This window comes from Scyliorhinus canicula, chromosome 13 (assembly GCF_902713615.1).
Source record: "Scyliorhinus canicula chromosome 13, sScyCan1.1, whole genome shotgun sequence".
NCBI classification, from domain to species: Eukaryota; Metazoa; Chordata; class Chondrichthyes; order Carcharhiniformes; family Scyliorhinidae; genus Scyliorhinus; species Scyliorhinus canicula.
Window position 1 is genome coordinate 2,697,495 of NC_052158.1, and position 17,375 is coordinate 2,714,869.

At 53.0% G+C, this 17,375-nt stretch overlaps 1 protein-coding gene across 3 annotated transcripts in view; it reads left to right on the forward strand.

The window, feature by feature from the left end:
• The window catches only part of LOC119976768 (neural proliferation differentiation and control protein 1-like), a 55,839-nt gene that overhangs the window by 15,183 nt on the left and 23,281 nt on the right, over window positions 1-17,375 (forward strand). For all 3 annotated transcript variants that reach the window (XM_038817513.1, XM_038817514.1, XM_038817515.1), the window contains one exon: window positions 16,252-16,362. In XM_038817513.1, the coding sequence (XP_038673441.1) occupies window positions 16,252-16,362 (111 nt within the window). The remainder of the gene's footprint in view (window positions 1-16,251; window positions 16,363-17,375) is intronic.

Genomic DNA, 17,375 nt, shown 5'->3' on the forward strand with positions numbered 1-17,375 from the left:
ACCCAGGGTAACGCTCTGGAGAATAAAATTTTAAAAATTAAATTAAATTAATCTCCCTAACTCCCTACCATTAACTGAGTAGGTCCTGTCCTGATTTGATCTCCCAAAATGCATCACCTCACATTTATCCAAATTAAACTCCATCTGCCATTCATCGGCCAACTGGCCCAATTGGTCAAGATCCTGTCGCAATCTATATATAACCTTCTTCACTGTCCACTATGCCACCAACCTTGGTGTCATCTGCAAACTTAGTAACCATGCCTCCTACATTCTCATCCAAATCATTAATATAATCACAAATAACAGTGGAGCCAGCACCGATCCTTGAGTCATTAGCTACAGGCCTCCATTTCAAAAACAACCCTCGACAACCACCCTTTGGTTTTGGTTGCCAAGCCAATTTTGTAACCAATAGGCTACCTCACCCTGTATCCCATGAGATTTAACTTTTGCAACAACCTACCATGCGGTAACTTGTCAAAGACCTTGTTAAAGTCCAGGTAGACAACGTCGACTGCACTCCCCTCATCTACCTTCTTGGTTACCCCTTCAAAAAAAACTTAATCAAATTTGTGAGACATGATTTTCCATTCACAAAGCCATGTTGACTGTCCCTAATCAGTCCTTGCCTCTCTAGGTGCCTGTAGATTCTCCGCAGCCCCGCAGCCGAAATCACAGGTGGCGTGGGGGCAGAGAATCCACTTGCACGCCGTAATCGGGCCCGGCGATTCTCCGGGCCCCGAAAATCGGCGTGACCGCGGAGTACGCCGTGCCGCCGTGGGGCCATGGCCAGAGGCCCGGCCAGCAAATCTCGATGTGTCTCCGCGGTCCCAGTCCGCCATGGAGCGAGGCACGGCTGACCTTGATGCGATTTAATACCTCCAGCACCTCCTTCTCTGTAACATATACACTCCTCAAGACGTCACTATTTATTTTCCCAAGTTCTCTGACATCCGTGCCTTTCTCGACAGAAAATACCGATGAGAAATATTCATTTTGGATCTCACCCACCCCTTGCGGATCCGCGCATAGATGACCTTGTTTACCCTTAAGAGGCTCTACCCCCTCCCTAGTCACTCTTTGGCCCTTTATGTATTTGTATCAATTAACCAATTAAACTAAATCAGGTAAACTGAGGAAAAAATTAAAACGGGCAGCACGGTGGCGCAGTGGTTAGCACTGCTGCCTCACGGCGCCGAGGTCCCAGGTTCGAACCTGGCTCTGGGTCACTGTCCGTGTGGAGTTTGCACATTCTCCCCGTGTTTGCATGGGTTTCGCTGCCACAACCCAAAGATGTGCAGGGTAGGTGGATTGGCCAGGCTAAATTGCCCCTTAATTGGGAAAAAATTAATTGTGTACTCTAAATTTTTTTTTTTTAAGCGGGCAGATCCTTGTCTTGAACAAAAAAACAAATGACAAATGAAACTTTAAAATATGGAGCCAAAATGTGAATAAGAGGGTGGATGAGGCACCCCAGTCCCCTGCGGTGCCCACCAGGTATGGAAGGCTCCCCGCCCACTCCGCAGCCATTTCACGCGCCGCCTTAATTGGCTTTCACCCCCCTCACCGGGCACGAGGTCACCTCAGGGAGCTGACCCTCAATCTGATTGTCCAGCGGCTCTCTGGTCCCTGCAGCGCCAGAAGACGCAGTGGACAGTACTGGAACTGCAAGCAGCCCCACCCCCAAAGTCCAGGAGAAGGTAAACATTCGCGGGCCCACTACGGGGAATAGAGGCGGGGCCTGCGGGGATGGACAGAGTGAGGTCGGGATGTCGGTTGAGAGGCCAGGGTGGAGGGAGGAGCACCCTCACGGGTCAAGGGGGGGGGGGGGGGTGATGGATGCAGATGGATGTTGAACGAAAGTTGCTGATGGAGTCACCACAAACCCCCCTTCCCGCCAAAGGTCTGAGCAGGGTTAATTTTGGCCACTGCGGTTGTGACCCCAAGTTCTGGACGATCCCAACATCGGGAATATTCTTCCCGCAGCTAGCCTGTCCAGTCCCATCAGGATTTTGTACGTTTCTATGAGATCCCCTCTTTTTTTTTAAACTCATTTCATTCAAACTTGTATCAAAGTAGGTTACAGCGAATAAACACCCCGGGAAACATTCTTCCCAACAATCAACTATACAGTCTGTACAGATTTTCCTCCTTTTTCACCCCCCTCCACCCTGTGATGAACAGCTCCTCAAACACGGTCACAACCATCCCCCACCTTTTCTCAAACTGCCCTGCTGAGCCCCTTAACTCAGACTTTATCTTCTCTAACCGCAGGAAGTCGTACAGGTCACCCAGCCATGCTGCTACCCCCGGTGGCGATGCCAACCGCCACTCCAGTAAAATTCGCCGCCGTGCAATCAGAGAGGCGAAGGCCACGATATCGGCCTTCCTCCTCTCCATGAGCTCCGGCTTCTCTGAGACCCCAAATATCGCCACCAAAGGGTCCGGGTCCATTCCCTCCTCCACTATCCTGGCTAATACCATGAACACTCCTGCCCAGAATCTTCCCAATTATTCGCGGCCCCAAAATACATGCGCGTGATTGGCTGGCCCCTGTCCACACCTCTCACACTCATCTGCTACCCCCTGAAAGAACCCACTCATTCTCGCCCGAATCATATGCACCCTGTGCACCATCTTAAACTGTATCAGGATCATCCTTGCACAAGAGGAGGTCCCGTTTACCCTTCGCAGTGCCTCACTCCATATTCCCAATTGGTCCCCCATCCCAACTCCGCTTCCCATTTCTCCTTGATCTTCACCACCCGCTCGCCTCCCTGCTCCCCCAGCCACTTATATATATCCCCAATCCTTCCCTCCCCTTCCACATCCGGAAGCAGCAGTCGTTCCAGCAGGGTGTATCCTGGCAACCTAGGGAACCCCTTCCAGACAAAGTCCCTAACCGGTAGATACCTGAACCCACTAACCCCTCGGCAGCTCTACCCTCTCCCTTAGCTCCTCCAGACTGGCGAACCCTTCCTCCAAATACAGATTCCTCACCTTGACCAGCCCCACTTCCCTCCACCTCCTGTATACACTATCCCCCCCCCCCTCCCCCCCCGGTTCAAACCCATGATTCCCGCACAGCGGCGTTAGCACCAACATCCCTTCCACCCTAAAATGCCTCCTCAGCTGATTCCATATCTTCACCGTGGACTGCAGCACTGGGCTCCCTGAATACCTACTCGGAGCCATTGGCAATGCTGCCGTCACCATAGCCTTCAAACTAGACCCCTTACAAGATTCCTCCTCCATCCTAACCCACTCTATATTAGATCCCCTCTCATTCTTCTAAACACCAGTCAGTACAAGCCCAGTCCATCCAGTCTTTCTTCATCTGTCAGTCCTACCATCCCGGGATTTATTCTGGTGAACCTTCGCTGGACACCCTCATTAGCAAGAACCTTCCTCAAACTAGGAGAGCAAGACTGCGCACAATACTCAAGGTGTGGCCTGACCAAGGCCCTGTATAACTGCAGCAAGACACCCCTACTCCTATACTCAAATCCTCTCGCTCTGAAGGCCAACATACCATTAGCTTTCCTCACCGCCTGCTGTACCTGCATGCCAACCCTCACCGCCTGCTGTACCTGCATGCCAACCCTCACCGCCTGCTGTACCTGCATGCCAACCCTCACCGCCTGCTGTACCTGCATGTCAACCCACACCGCCTGCTGTACCTGCATCCCAACCCTCACCGCCTGCTGTACCTGCATGCCAACCCTCACCGCCTGCTGTACCTGCATGCCAACCCTCACCGCCTGCTGTACCTGCATGCCAACCCTCACCGCCTGCTGTACCCGCATGCCAACCCTCACCGCCTGCTGTACCTGCATGCCAACCCTCACCGCCTGCTGTACCTGCATGCCAACCCTCACCGCCTGCTGTACCTGCATGCCAACCCTCACCGCCTGCTGTACCTGCATGTCAACCCACACCGCCTGCTGTACCTGCATCCCAACCCTCACCGCCTGCTGTACCTGCATGCCAACCCTCACCGCCTGCTGTACCTGCATGCCAACCCTCACCGCCTGCTGTACCTGCATGCCAACCCTCACCGCCTGCTGTACCCGCATGCCAACCCTCACCGCCTGCTGTACCTGCATGCCAACCCTCACCGCCTGCTGTACCTGCATGTCAACCCACACCGCCTGCTGTACCTGCATCCCAACCCTCACCGCCTGCTGTACCTGCATGCCAACCCTCACCGCCTGCTGTACCTGCATGCCAACCCTCACCGCCTGCTGTACCTGCATGCCAACCCTCACCGCCTGCTGTACCTGCATGCCAACCCTCACCGCCTGCTGTACCTGCATGCCAACCCTCACCGCCTGCTGTACCTACATGCCAACCCTCACCGCCTGCTGTACCTACATGCCAACCCTCACCGCCTGCTGTACCTGCATGCCAACCCTCACCGCCTGCTGTACCTGCATGCCAACCCTCACCGCCTGCTGTACCCGCATGCCAACCCTCACCGCCTGCTGTACCTGCATGCCAACCCTCACCGCCTGCTGTACCTGCAGGTCAACCCCCACCGCCTGCTGTACCTGCATGCCAACCCTCACCGCCTGCTGTACCCGCATGCCAACCCTCACCGCCTGCTGTACCTGCATGCCAACCCTCACCGCCTGCTGTACCTGCATGCCAACCCTCACCGCCTGCTGTACCCGCATGCCAACCCTCACCGCCTGCTGTACCCGAATGCCAACCCTCAGCGACTGTTCCACCATGAAACCCAGGTCTCGTTGCACTTCCCAATTTCCTAAACTACCACCATTTAGACAATAATCTGCCTCCCTGTTTTTCCCACCAAAGTGGACAACCTCAAATGCTGCTCTTGCCAGTAATAGCCACACCCCGTAAAAGAATAAAAAACCCAGGCCGTTCGGCCCAACATAAGCCTACTCACCCCCTGACCAACGTACCCTCTGTTCCCTATCTGCCAATGGCGTCCATTTCTAAGTGCACCTGTACTGTTTGCACTGAGCATTAGAAAAAATTAATAATGAACATTTTGATAGCGGCTTTCCGTTGGTAGGAAGGTCAGTAAGGTTAGGGGTGGGGTTGCTGGCATGGTGATTATGGCATTGGGTCAATAATCCTGGAAAAAATGTTTGGAAAATCGGAGTTCGAGTCGCATCAGAGCTGGGATAACGTCAATCCGACTCGTTAAGAAACCTGGAACAAAATGTTAGTCTCGTTAATAATGACCACGACACTACCTGGATTACTGTACGGCAACCATTCGGGAAGGCAATGTACCATCATAGATTCACTGAGGCCATTCGGCCCATTGAGTCAGAACCAACCCTTCTAAAGAGCACCCTGCCTAGCCCCGCTCCCTCCGCCCTATCCCTGTAACCGCACCTGATCTGCACATTGTTGGACTGTGGCAGGAAACCGGTTGGGGGGGGGGGGGGGAGTCGCGGTGGCACAGTGGTTAGCACTGCTGTCTCACAGTCCAAGGGACCCGGGTTCGATTCCGGCCTTGGGTGACTGTCAGTGTGAAGTTTGCATTTTATCCCTGTGTCTGTGTGGGTTTCCCGCCAGTACTGGAGGGCCGAAGGGCCTGTTCCTGTGCGGTATTGTACTGCGGGGGAGGATGTCACGGAATCGTTACATCTGCCCGAGAGAACAAACACAGACTTGGTTCAATATCCGAAAGACAGCACCTTTGACAATGTAGCCCTCCCTCAGTACTGCAGCACAGTTTCTATGGTTCAGCCTCCTGAGCAACAACCGACTGACTCAAGCGCTGCATGTTTTTCAGCATTCCAGGGACAGCTGATCGATTGGGCCTTGGGTGGAGGTGGGAGGAGATGGAGGGGCAGAATATGGGGGCCGCGGGCCCTGATTTGTTGAACAGGTTCCCTGGCGAGGGCCTAGGCTGCCTGCAGCTACTGAAGGCCAGGCAGCCCTTGACTCTCTTGTAATTTCCTTCAGGGAGCACACAGCATAAAGGGTCCAATACAATGGCATCAGCTTATTATAGCAGAAAACAAATACCATTCAGGCTAATGGCTTAATGTGCCTGACCCCCCACCCAGTCCCAGAGGGGGAAAGGACAGTGTCTGACCCACACCCAGTCCCAGAGGGGGAAAGGACAGTGTCTGACCCCCACCCAGTCCCAGAGGGGGAAAGGACAGTGTCTGACCCACTGTCCCACCTAGTCCCAGAGGGGGAAAGGACAGTGTCTGACCCCCGCCCAGTCCCAGAGGGGGAAAGGACAGTGTCTGACCCACTGCCTCACCCAGTCCCAGAGGGAGAAAGGACAGTGTCTGACCCACACCCAGTCCCAGAGGGAGAAAGGACAGTGTTTGACCCACACCCAGTCCCAGAGGGAGAAAGGACAGTGTCTGACCCATTGTCCCACCCAGTCCCAGAGGGGGAAAGGACAGTGTCTGACCCACTGTCTCACCCAGTCCCAGAGGGGGAAAGGACAGTGTCTGACCCCCACCCAGTCCCAGAGGGGGAAAGGGCAGTGTCTGACCCACTGTCCCACCCAGTCCCAGAGGGGGAAAGGACAGTGTCTGACCCACTGTCCCACCCAGTCCCAGAGGGGGAAAGGACAGTGTCTGACCCACTGTCCCACCCAGTCCCAGAGGGGGAAAGGACAGTGTCTGACCCCCACCCAGTCCCAGAGGGGGAAAGGACAGTGTCTGACCCACTGTCCCACCCAGTCCCAGAGGGGGAAAGGACAGAGTCTGACCCACTGTCCCACCCAGTCCCAGAGGGGGAAAGGACAGTGTCTGACCCCCACCCAGTCCCAGAGGGGGAAAGGACAGTGTCTGACCCACACCCAGTCCCAGAGGGGGAAAGGACAGTGTCTGACCCACACCCAGTCCCAGAGGGGGAAAGGACAGTGTCTGACCCACACCCAGTCCCAGAGGGAGAAAGGACAGTGTCTGACCCATTGTCCCACCCAGTCCCAGAGGGGGAAAGGACAGTGTCTGACCCACTGTCCCAGAGGGGGAAAGGACAGTGTCTGACCCACACCCAGTCCCAGAGGGGGAAAGGACAGTGTCAGACCCACTGTCCCACCCAGTCCCAGAGGGGGAAAGGACAGTGTCTGACCCACTGTCTCACCCAGTCCCAGAGGGGGAAAGGACAGTGTCTGACCCACTGTCCCACCCAGTCCCAGAGGGGGAAAGGACAGAGTCTGACCCACTGTCCCACCCAGCCCCAGAGGGGGAAAGGACAGAGTCTGACCCACTGTCCCACCCAGTCCCATAGGGGGAAAGGACAGTGTCTGACCCCCACCCAGTCCCAGAGGGGGAAAGGACAGAGTCTGACCCACTGTCCCACCCAGTCCCAGAGGGGGAAAGGACAGTGTCTGACCCCCACCCAGTCCCAGAGGGGGAAAGGACGGTGTCTGACCCACACCCAGTCCCAGAGGGGGAAAGGACAGTGTCTGACCCACACCCAGTCCCAGAGGGGGAAAGGACAGTGTCTGACCCACACCCAGTCCCAGAGGGGGTAAGGACAGTGTCTGACCCCCACCCAGTCCCAGAGGGGGAAAGGACAGTGTCTGACCCACTGTCTCACCCAGTCCCAGAGGGGGAAAGGACAGTGTCTGACCCACTGTCCCACCCAGTCCCAGAGGGGGAAAGGACAGTGTCTGACCCACTGATCCACCCAGTCCCAGAGGGGGAAAGGACAGTGTCTGACCCACTGTCCCACCCAGTCCCAGAGGGGGAATGGACAGTGTCTGACCCACACCCAGTCCCAGAGGGGGAAAGGACAGTGTCTGACCCACTGCATCTCTTACATTTTAAACATTGTAAAACAGACAATTAAAGTTGGCAGAAAACACTGGCGCTGAGGCCTGAATTTTAGGAATTGCCTCACACTTGTCCGGGATCAAATGGAAACTCATTAAAACGTTGTGTTTTCGAACACCTGTTTACATAGGCAAAGGTCATTCAGTCGCGTTGTAATCAGGCAGGCAGCTTAGGGGAGATAAAGTCGGGGAACAGCATTCTGGAAGGCTGGCTCTACCTCAATACTGTACGAGAGTCTCCGGAATGAAGGTTCAGCTGCACCTGACTCTATTCGCTTTGGCATTCAGCAAACCCGCCAGCCATAATTCCGGTAAGTGAAGCACTGTCAGCCGTCAATATTTCTGCTTAAAGGTGAAAAACGGAGCGTGGTCTTGAATACGATGCCTCCCACAGTCAAGCAACCTTTGGGTGGTGAATCGCGCCAGATGTTTTCTCACTTGCCCGCCATTGGGCGGAAGCGGCGGCGGGGGGTGGGGGGTGGGGGGGGGGGGGGGGTTGCAAACTCTCACGGTGGGTCCCTTGCTATGTCTGAGGCGCCACTTAAATGCACTTTGGCGCGTGTTTGCCGAGAGGTGTTCTCCGTGGTTGGAGCCCGCTTACCTCCCGGTTAGAAGGTCGTGATTTGGAGCTACGATCCAGAGACTTGAAGACGTCACCTCGGCTGCCACTTGTTTTTGCAGTACTGGGGGAGTGCTGCACTGTCTTACCCACTCACTCCGATGCCCTGCCTGTCCTCCCAGTTCCATTTATTTCGAAGGGAAGCAGGCGGAGTTCTTCCTCGTGACCCGACCGATATTTATCCCTTAAACCACATCACAAAGACCAGATTGTCTGATCGTTCACACATTACAGGGGGCTTGCTGTGTGCCAATTGGTTGCTATGTTTCCAACACACAGCAGTAACTGCGCCGCGAGGAAAGAAAACACTTGATTAGGTTTGTTCGGTGAAGATTGAAGTGTTTGACTTGGCGCTGTTTGAATTTGAGCGTGGTTGTATTCAAGGGCGATGGCGTTCTGTGTATGTGTGTGGGGGGAGGGGTAACCTTTCAAATATCCTTTGGGTAATCTCTCGGTGAGAAATGGCTGACTCTGGATTGAGGGGGGCTTGGAGGGGGAGGGGGAGGGGGAGAGCCCCAGTTCATTTGGTCACCTGGAATGGACCCAGCGAAAAGATCAAGAATATTTGTTCAGTTTAAGAGCTTAAACTCCCACGTGGTATTTTTGCAGGAGACCCACTTCCGGGTCAGAGGTCAGGCCCGGCTGTGAAAGGGGTGGGAACAGGACAGGCCTTACATTCGGGTTTCGAGGGCAGGGCCGGGGGTGCGGCAATTTTAATCAATAAAAGGGTCCCGTTTTTAGCCTCCAAGGTTTTGGCTAACCCCAACAGCAGGCAAATTATTGTCTCTGGTTCTCTGGTGGGCACCCCAGTAATTATGGTGAATGTTTACGCACTGAACTGGGAATGATACAAATTTTATTAATACCCCTGTGGTGAATGTGATTCACACCGGATTATAATCTGTATATACATGTGCATATATTGTAAGTGCAGTTGCACTACCTGACCACCGGGGGGAGTAGCTCTGGGAATGCTCGAGAATTGTACTGGGCTTCTCCCTTGGTTCCGCCCAGGACTCCTCCCCCCTGGAGCTGCTGTATAAAGATCGGTGCCACATGGTCAGCCGGCCAGTTCACCGAAAGTTCAATGGCTAACCGGCTGGCTCTGTTGTGAGTATATTAAAACCGCTATTCTAATCCTACAAGCACGTGTCCGTAGAATTGTTGGTTCCAACAACCCCGATTTAGGGTCACATCAGCTCATTTTGAATGGGGACCTGACCTGTGTATTGGACCCTAGATTGCATCTTTCCAAGCCCAAATCTCCTACTCCATCGGCTTTTTTGTCTTCTATGGAACAGATTGGGGGGGAGGATGATAGATCCCAGGGCCGCACGGTGGCGCAGTGGTTAGCACTGCTGCCTACGGCGCTGAGGACCCGAGTTCGATCCCGGCCCCGGGTCACTGTCCGTGTGAAGTTTGCACATTCTCCCCATGTCTGCGTGGGTTTCACCCCCACAACCCAAAGATGTGCAGGCTAGGTGGATCTAAATCGTATCTGGTGAGGACAGCGAGGGTGGAGCCTCGTTTCTGCCCCTCCTCAGGTCAGTGCGGTTTTTGAACCGTCCTGTTATAGATCGGAACCTCCAGTGGGCGGATTGGCCACGTCTGACATTTTGGACAGCCGATCCATCCCAGCTGTGGAGCTGGAGATAAGCGGTGAGTTGGAATCCTTGTCAAACCCGATGAAATCTTAAATGCATCGGCTTGATGCAGGCAAAATCCCGGGACCGTCCGGATGGCTTTCCGATTGAATTCTGTGAGACGTTCTCAGAGCAACTGGTCCCGCTAATTCTAGACATGTTTAATGACTCCTTATCCCAGGGGCAGGTTGCCCTCCACCCTCACACCGGCCTCTATCTCTTTGATTCTTAAGAAGGACAACAACCCAACAGAATGTGGGTCGTACCGACCCATCTCACCGTTGAACACTAACGTTAAGTTACTGAAGTGTTGGTGCCTGCCTCGCGGATGTACTCTCGCAGGATCAGCCGGGCTTCGTGAAGGGGAGCCAATTCGTTGGCCAATAAAGGTTGTTGCTAAATGTTGCCCTTCCCCCTCCTTGGCGTCTGAACTGGAGGTGATTGTTTCCCTGGATGCCGAAAAGACATTCAATAGGGTGGGGTGGGAGCATCTGTTTGACATTCTTGAGACGTTCGGGTTTGGCCACAAACTTATTTCTTGGATTCAACTATTGTATAAGGCCCCCATTGCAAGGGATCATCCGAATTGGAGGGCATTAGTGAGGCCACACCTGGAGTATTGTGGGCAGTTTTGGTCTCCTTACCTGAGGAAGGATGTTCTTGCTATGGAGGGAGTGCAGCAAAGGTTTACCAGGCTGATTCCTGGCGTGACGGGACTGACATACGAGGAGAGATTGAATCGGTTAGGATTATATTCATTGAGGGGCAGCACGGTGGCGCAGTGGTTAGCACTGCAGCCTCATGGCACCGAGGTCCCAGGTTCGATCCCGGCTCTGGGTCACTGTCCGTGTGGAGTTTGCACACTCTCGCCGTGTTTGCGTGGGTTTCGCCCCCACAACCCCAAGATGTGCAGCGTAGGTGGATTGGCCACGCTAAATGGCCCCTTAATTGGGAAAAGAAAAGGATGATATTCATTGGAGTCTGGGAGAGTGAGAGGGGATCTCAAAGAAACTTATAAAATTCTAACAGGATCAGACTCAGAAAGAATGTTCCTGATTTTCATAGAATTTACAGTGCAGAAGGAGGCCATTCAGCCCATCGAGTCTGCACCAGCAGTTTGAAAGAGCATCCTACCCAAGCCCACACCTCCACCCTATCCCTGTAACGCAGTAACCCCACCCAAACTTTTTGGACACTAAGGGGCAATTTAGCATGGCCTATCCACCTAACCTGCACATCTTTGGACTGTGGGAGGAAACCGGAGCACCCGGAGGAAACCCACACAGACACGGGGAGGATGTGCAGATTCCACACAGACAGTGACCCAGCGGGGAATCGAACCTGGGACCCTGGAGCTCTGAAGCAATTGTGCTAACCACTATGCTACCCTGCTGCCCACAAATGGTGGGGGAGTCCAGAACTAGGAGTTGATAGTTTGAGGATAGGGGGTAAACCTTTGAGGACTGAGGTGAGGAGCAATGTCTTCACCCAGAGAGCGGTGAATCTGCGAAATTCGCTCCCACAGAAAGTAGTTGAGGCCAAAACACTATAATTTCAATTTAGATACAGCTCTTGGGGCTGAAGGGATCAAGGGATATAGGAGCCGGGGAGAGACAGTCTCGATATTACGGACCCAGCACCCTCCGTGGACACGATATTTTGTATTTCCGGCTCCTTTTCGGGGTTGCAAGTTGAAGCCCCGTTCTGCTTCGGCAGAGGGGTCCCACTCCTCCTATTGCTCGGCCTGGGTCGGTGACCTCTTGTCATTTCTACATTTGGAGAAGGTCAAATACAATATTGGGGGTCAGTGGCAATGTTCCAGCTCAGCTGGAAACCATTCATTTCCTTTGCCAAGGAGTTAGACATTGTCAGTTGCTCGGGGGCTTAATTTGTTTTTTGTGTTAAAGTTAAAGTGCTCATTTGTTCCTCTCTCCGATGGTGTATTTATCTTTAATTGTTTCAGATTTAATATGTAACTTTTTAAAAAAAATATTTTTATTAAAGTATTTGCAAATTTTTATAACAATAACATTGACATGGTAAAATAAACATTTCCCCCACACGACCCAATCTTCACACACCACAACCATCTAACACCTATCGACCCTCTCCCCCGCCTCCCGCTTGGAATTCTGCATCTGCTGACATTTTAATTTTCCCCGAGAAAGTTGACGAACGGCTGCCACCCCCGGGTGAACCTGACCATTGACCCTCTAAAGGCAGCTTTATTTTCTCGAGACTGAGAAACCCAGCCATGTCACTAACCCAGGTCTCTACACTCGGGAGCTTCGAGTCCCTCCACATTAACAAAATCCATCTCCGGGCTACCAGGGAGGCAAAGGTCAGGACGTCCCTGGATTTCACTCCCTGAACTACTGGATCTTCCGACACTCCAAAGATCGCTACCTCCCGACTCGGCACCACCCGAGTTCCTAGCACCGTGGACATTGCCTTCGCAAACCCCTGCCAAAACCCTCTGAGCATCGGGCATGCCCAGAACATGGTTGGCTGGGGTTCCCGCGCACATCTATCCTCTACCCCGAAAAACTTGCTCATCCTCGCCGCCGTTGTATGTGCCCGGTCGACCACCTTAAGCCTGGCACATGGAGAGGAGGAATTGAATATGTAACATTTTTAATAAACATATATTTAAAGAAACACTTGATTGCTGAAAAGCAATTTGGCGCGCCCTTTGTTTCTGAACTGGTTTAGATAAATACAAGTCCCCTTTGAGTCCGTATTTTCAGAAGAGTAGGCGGGAGGGGGGTATTCCCAAGGGTAAAACTGGCCAATACCTGCACTGTTCTATATTCAGGGCTGAAAGTACGTGTGAGAAACGTTCTCTGTCGAATTTTCAACAGTTCCGGTGAGGTAAATGGTACAATTCGATTCCCGGCTTGGGTCACTGTCTGTACGGAATCTGCACATCCTCCCCGTGTCTGCGTGCGTTTCCTCCGGGTGCTCCGGTTTCCTCCCACAGTCTAAAGACGTGCAGGTTAGGTGGATTGGCTCTGCTAAATTGCCATTAGTGACCAAAAAAGGTTAGGAGGGGTTACGGGGTTCGGGTGGAAGTGAGGGCTCAAGTGGGTCGGTGCAGACTCGATGGGCCGAATGGCCACCTTCTGCACTGTATGTTCTATGTAAATGGTCTGCGGAATAAGTAGCCCATAGGGCCTCTTCCCCTTGTCCACATCTTTGCTAAATCGCCCCCTGACCATCGGCCTCCTACAGGTCCGCTGTAAATTCCCTCCCCCCAAACTGAGGCTGGTGCCACAGGAAAATTCCTCCCCTCATGTGTGGCAGGTAGCATCGTGGTTATGTGATTGGACGAGTCAGCCAGCAGTTCATGAGGTTCAAATATCAGCTCAGCAGCTTCAGGAGAATTAAAATTCAATCAACAAGTTTGGAATAAGATGACAATCTCAGAAATGTTTTAATTCGTTCATGGGATGTGGGCTTCGCTGGCCAAACCAGCATTTATTGTCCATCCCTAATTGCCCCTTGTCAAGGTGATGCTGAGCTGCCGTCTTCAAGCCGCTGCAGTCCCCGAGGTGTAGGTACACCCACCGTGCTGTTAGGGAGGGAGCTCCAGGATTTGGACCCGGCGACACTGAAGGAACGGCCGATATATTTCCCAGTCAGGATGGGGAGTTACTTGGAGGGGAACCTCCAGGTGGGGGGTGATCCCAGGTATCTGCTGCTCTTGTCCTTCTAGATGGTGGTGGCCGTGGGTTTGGAAGGTGCTGCCTGAGGAGCCTCGGTCAGTTCCTGCAGTGAATCTTGTCGATGGTGCACACGGCTGACACTGTCCATCGGAGGTGGAGGGAGGGAATGTTTGTGGGAGGGGACGCCAATCAAGCGGGGTTGCTTTGGATTTGTTTATAGTCACGTGTACCGAGGTACAGTGAAAAGTATTTTTCTGCGAGCAGCTCAACAGATCATTCAGTACATGGGAAGAAAAGGGAATTAAACAAAATTCAAAAAAATACAAGAAAATACATAATAGGGCAACACAGGATATACAATGTAACTACATAAGCATTGGCATCGGATGAAGCAGACATGGGTGTAGTGTTAATGAGGTCAGTCCATAAAAGGGTCATTTAGGAGTCTGGTGATGGTGGGGAAGAAGCTGTTTTTGAGTCTGTTCGTGCATGTTCTCAGACTTCTGTATCTCCTGCCCGATGGAAGAAGTTGGAAAAGTGAGTAAGCCGGGTGGGAGGGATCCTTGATTATGCTGCCCGCTTTCCCCCGGCAGCGGGAGGTGTAGATGGAATCAATGGATGGGAGGCAGGTTCGTGTGATGGACTGGGCGGTATTCACGACTCTCTGAAGTTCTTTGCGGTCCTGGGCCAAGTAGTTGCCATACCAGGCTGTGATGCAGCCCGATAGGATGCTTTCTATAGTGCATCTGTAAAAGTTGGTTAGGGTTAATGTGGACATGCCGAATTTCCTTAGTTTTCTGAGGAAATATAGGCGCTGTTGTGCTTTCTTGGTGATAGCGTCGACGTGAGTGGACCAGGACAGATTTTTGGTGATGTGCACTCCAACGAATTTGAAACTGCTAACCATCTCCACCTCGGCCCCGTTGATGCTGACAGGGGTGTGGACAGTACTTTGCTTCCTGAAGTCAATGGCCCGCTCTTTAGTTTTGCTGGCATTGAGGGAGAGATTGTTGTCGTTACACCACTCCACCAGGTTCTCTATCTCCCTCCTATATTCGGACTCGTCGTTATTCGAGATCCGGCCCACTATGGTCGTATCGTCAGCAAACTTGTAGATGGAGTTGGAACCAAGTTTTGCCACGCAGTCGTGTGTGTACAGGGAGTAGAGTAGGGGGCTAAGTACGCAGCCTTGCGGGGCACCGGTATTGAGGACTATTGTGGAGGAGGTGTTGGTGTTCATTCTTACTGATTGTGGTCTGTGGGTCAGAAAAACTCCTGACTTTGTCCTGGATGGTGTGGAGCTTCTTGAGTGTTGTTGAAGTTGCACACATCCAGGCAAGTGGAGAGTTTTCCATCACACTCCTGACTTGTGCCTTGTAGATGGTGGACAGGCTTTGGGGGGGTCAGGAGGTGAGTTACTCACCACAGGATTCCCAGCCTCCGACCAGGTCTGGCCACCACAGTATTTATACGGCTGCTCTAGTTGAGTTTCTGGTCAGTGGTAACCTCCAGGATGTTGATAGTGGGGGATTCAGCCATGCTATTGTCATTGAATGTCATGGGGCGATGGTTAGATCCTATCTTGTTGGAGATGGTCATCGTCTGGCACTTGTGTGGTATGAATGTTACTTGTCTCCCCAAGTAATAATAATAATAATAATCACTTATTGTCACAAGTAGGCTTCAATGAAGTTACTGTGACAAACCCCCAGTCGCCACATTCTGGCTCCTGTTCGGGGGGTTACGGGAATTGAACCCACACTGCCGCCTTGATTCTGCATTGCAAGCCAGCTATTTAGCCCAGTGTGCTAAACCAACCCCTGAGCCTGGATATTGTCCAGGTCTTACTGTATTTGGACACGGACTATTAATAATGATGGTGAAACCACCGGATGGTTCTGAAACCCTGCCGCTGGTCATGAAATTGATGGGCCGAATGGTCTACTTCTGCTCCTCTGCCTTATGGTCTCTTCTGCCCTTCAGGGGAGGAATTCTGCCGCCCTTACCCAGTTTGAATAAGGTGAACCCCACAGTGACCTCCCTCCCCTCAGCAGAGCCTGGACCTCTGTTGTCCTTCTCGAGGGTACTGGCTTAGAGAGACAGTCGGGAGAGCGTGAGGGGCGAGGCAGTGCTGCTCTTCGAGGGTACTGGCTTAGAGAGACAGTCGGGAGAGTGTGAGGGGTGAGGCAGTCCTGCTCCTCGAGGGTACTGGCTTAGAGAGACAGTCGGGAGAGCGTGAGGGGCGAGGCAGTGCTGCTCTTCGAGGGTACTGGCTTAGAGAGACAGTCGGGAGAGCGTGAGGGGCGAGGCAGTCCTGCTCTTCGAGGGGACTGGCCTAGAGAGACAGTCGGGAGAGCGTGAGGGGCGAGGCAGTCAGGAGATTGAATCCCAGCCCCCAGCTCTCAAATTGCTGTCAATTCCGACCACGTTTCCCCTCCGCTGCAGATTAACCAGATTAACTCCCCCCTCCGCCCCGAAATGTATTTTAATTTGTTCAGGATAGGATTTAACGTCGGACTCTTTCTTCTCTTCCCGTAGGTGGGAGCGCAAAAGCAGACGGAACGGACGATGCCATTGGGCTAATTCACTCGCTCTTGGCCCATTGGGAGAAGTTCACACCCGCGACAGGGACAGACCACGAGACAAGTAGTAGGTTCTCTGATACCATCTACAATGTGCGGATTAAGTTAGGCCCAGAGATGTATAAATAAATAGACAAACAGGAAGTCAGTCTGTCCCTCTTCACAGGAACAGCGGCTGGTGAGCAGGACACAGACAGGCAGCTCAGATGTAACATAGTATAAGGACTGGAGAGAGAACAAACTCGTAGAAATAAAGAATCAGCTTCAACTGTAAGACCTTTATTCAGACACAAGGAATAATCGACACCCCTAATCGGATAGCTTCGCTGCCCAAAGCTTCACTCATCTGCGATTTAAAATATTGAATTCTTACCTTTCCCATGTTGTCGTCACGGGAAAGTCTACACGGGACACTTCCCCAACGACTGCCTCTCCCCTCGCTCTGTATTCACTCCCCCCGACTGTCTCTCCCCTCGCTCTGTATTCACTCCCCCCGACTGTCTCTCCCCTCGCTCTGTATTCACTCCAACCGACTGTCTCTCCCCTCGCTCTGTATTCACTCCCCACCGACTGTCTCTCCCCTCGCTCTGTATTCACTCCCCCCGACTGTCTCTCCCCTCGCTCTGTATTCACTCCCCCGACTATCTCTCCCCTCGCTCTGTATTCACTCCCCCGACTGTCCCTCCCCTCGCTCTGTATTCACTCCCCCGACTGTCTCTCCCCTCGCTCTGTATTCACTCCCCCCGACTGTCTCTCCCCTCTCTGTATTCACTCCCCTGACTGTCTCTCCCCTTGCTCTGTATTCACTCCCCCCGACTATCTCTCCCCTCGCTCTGCATTCACTCCCCCGACTGTCTCTCCCCTCGCTCTGTATTCACTCCCCCGACTACCCTCCCCTCGCTCTGTATTCACTCCCCCCGACTGTCTCTCCCCTCGCTCTGTATTCACTCCCCCCGACTGTCTCTCCCCTCGCTCTCTATTCACTCCCCCCGATTGTCTCTCCCCTCGCTCTGTATTCACTCCCCCGACTGTCTCTCCCCTCGCTCTGTATTCACTCCCCCGACTGTCTCTCCCCTCGCT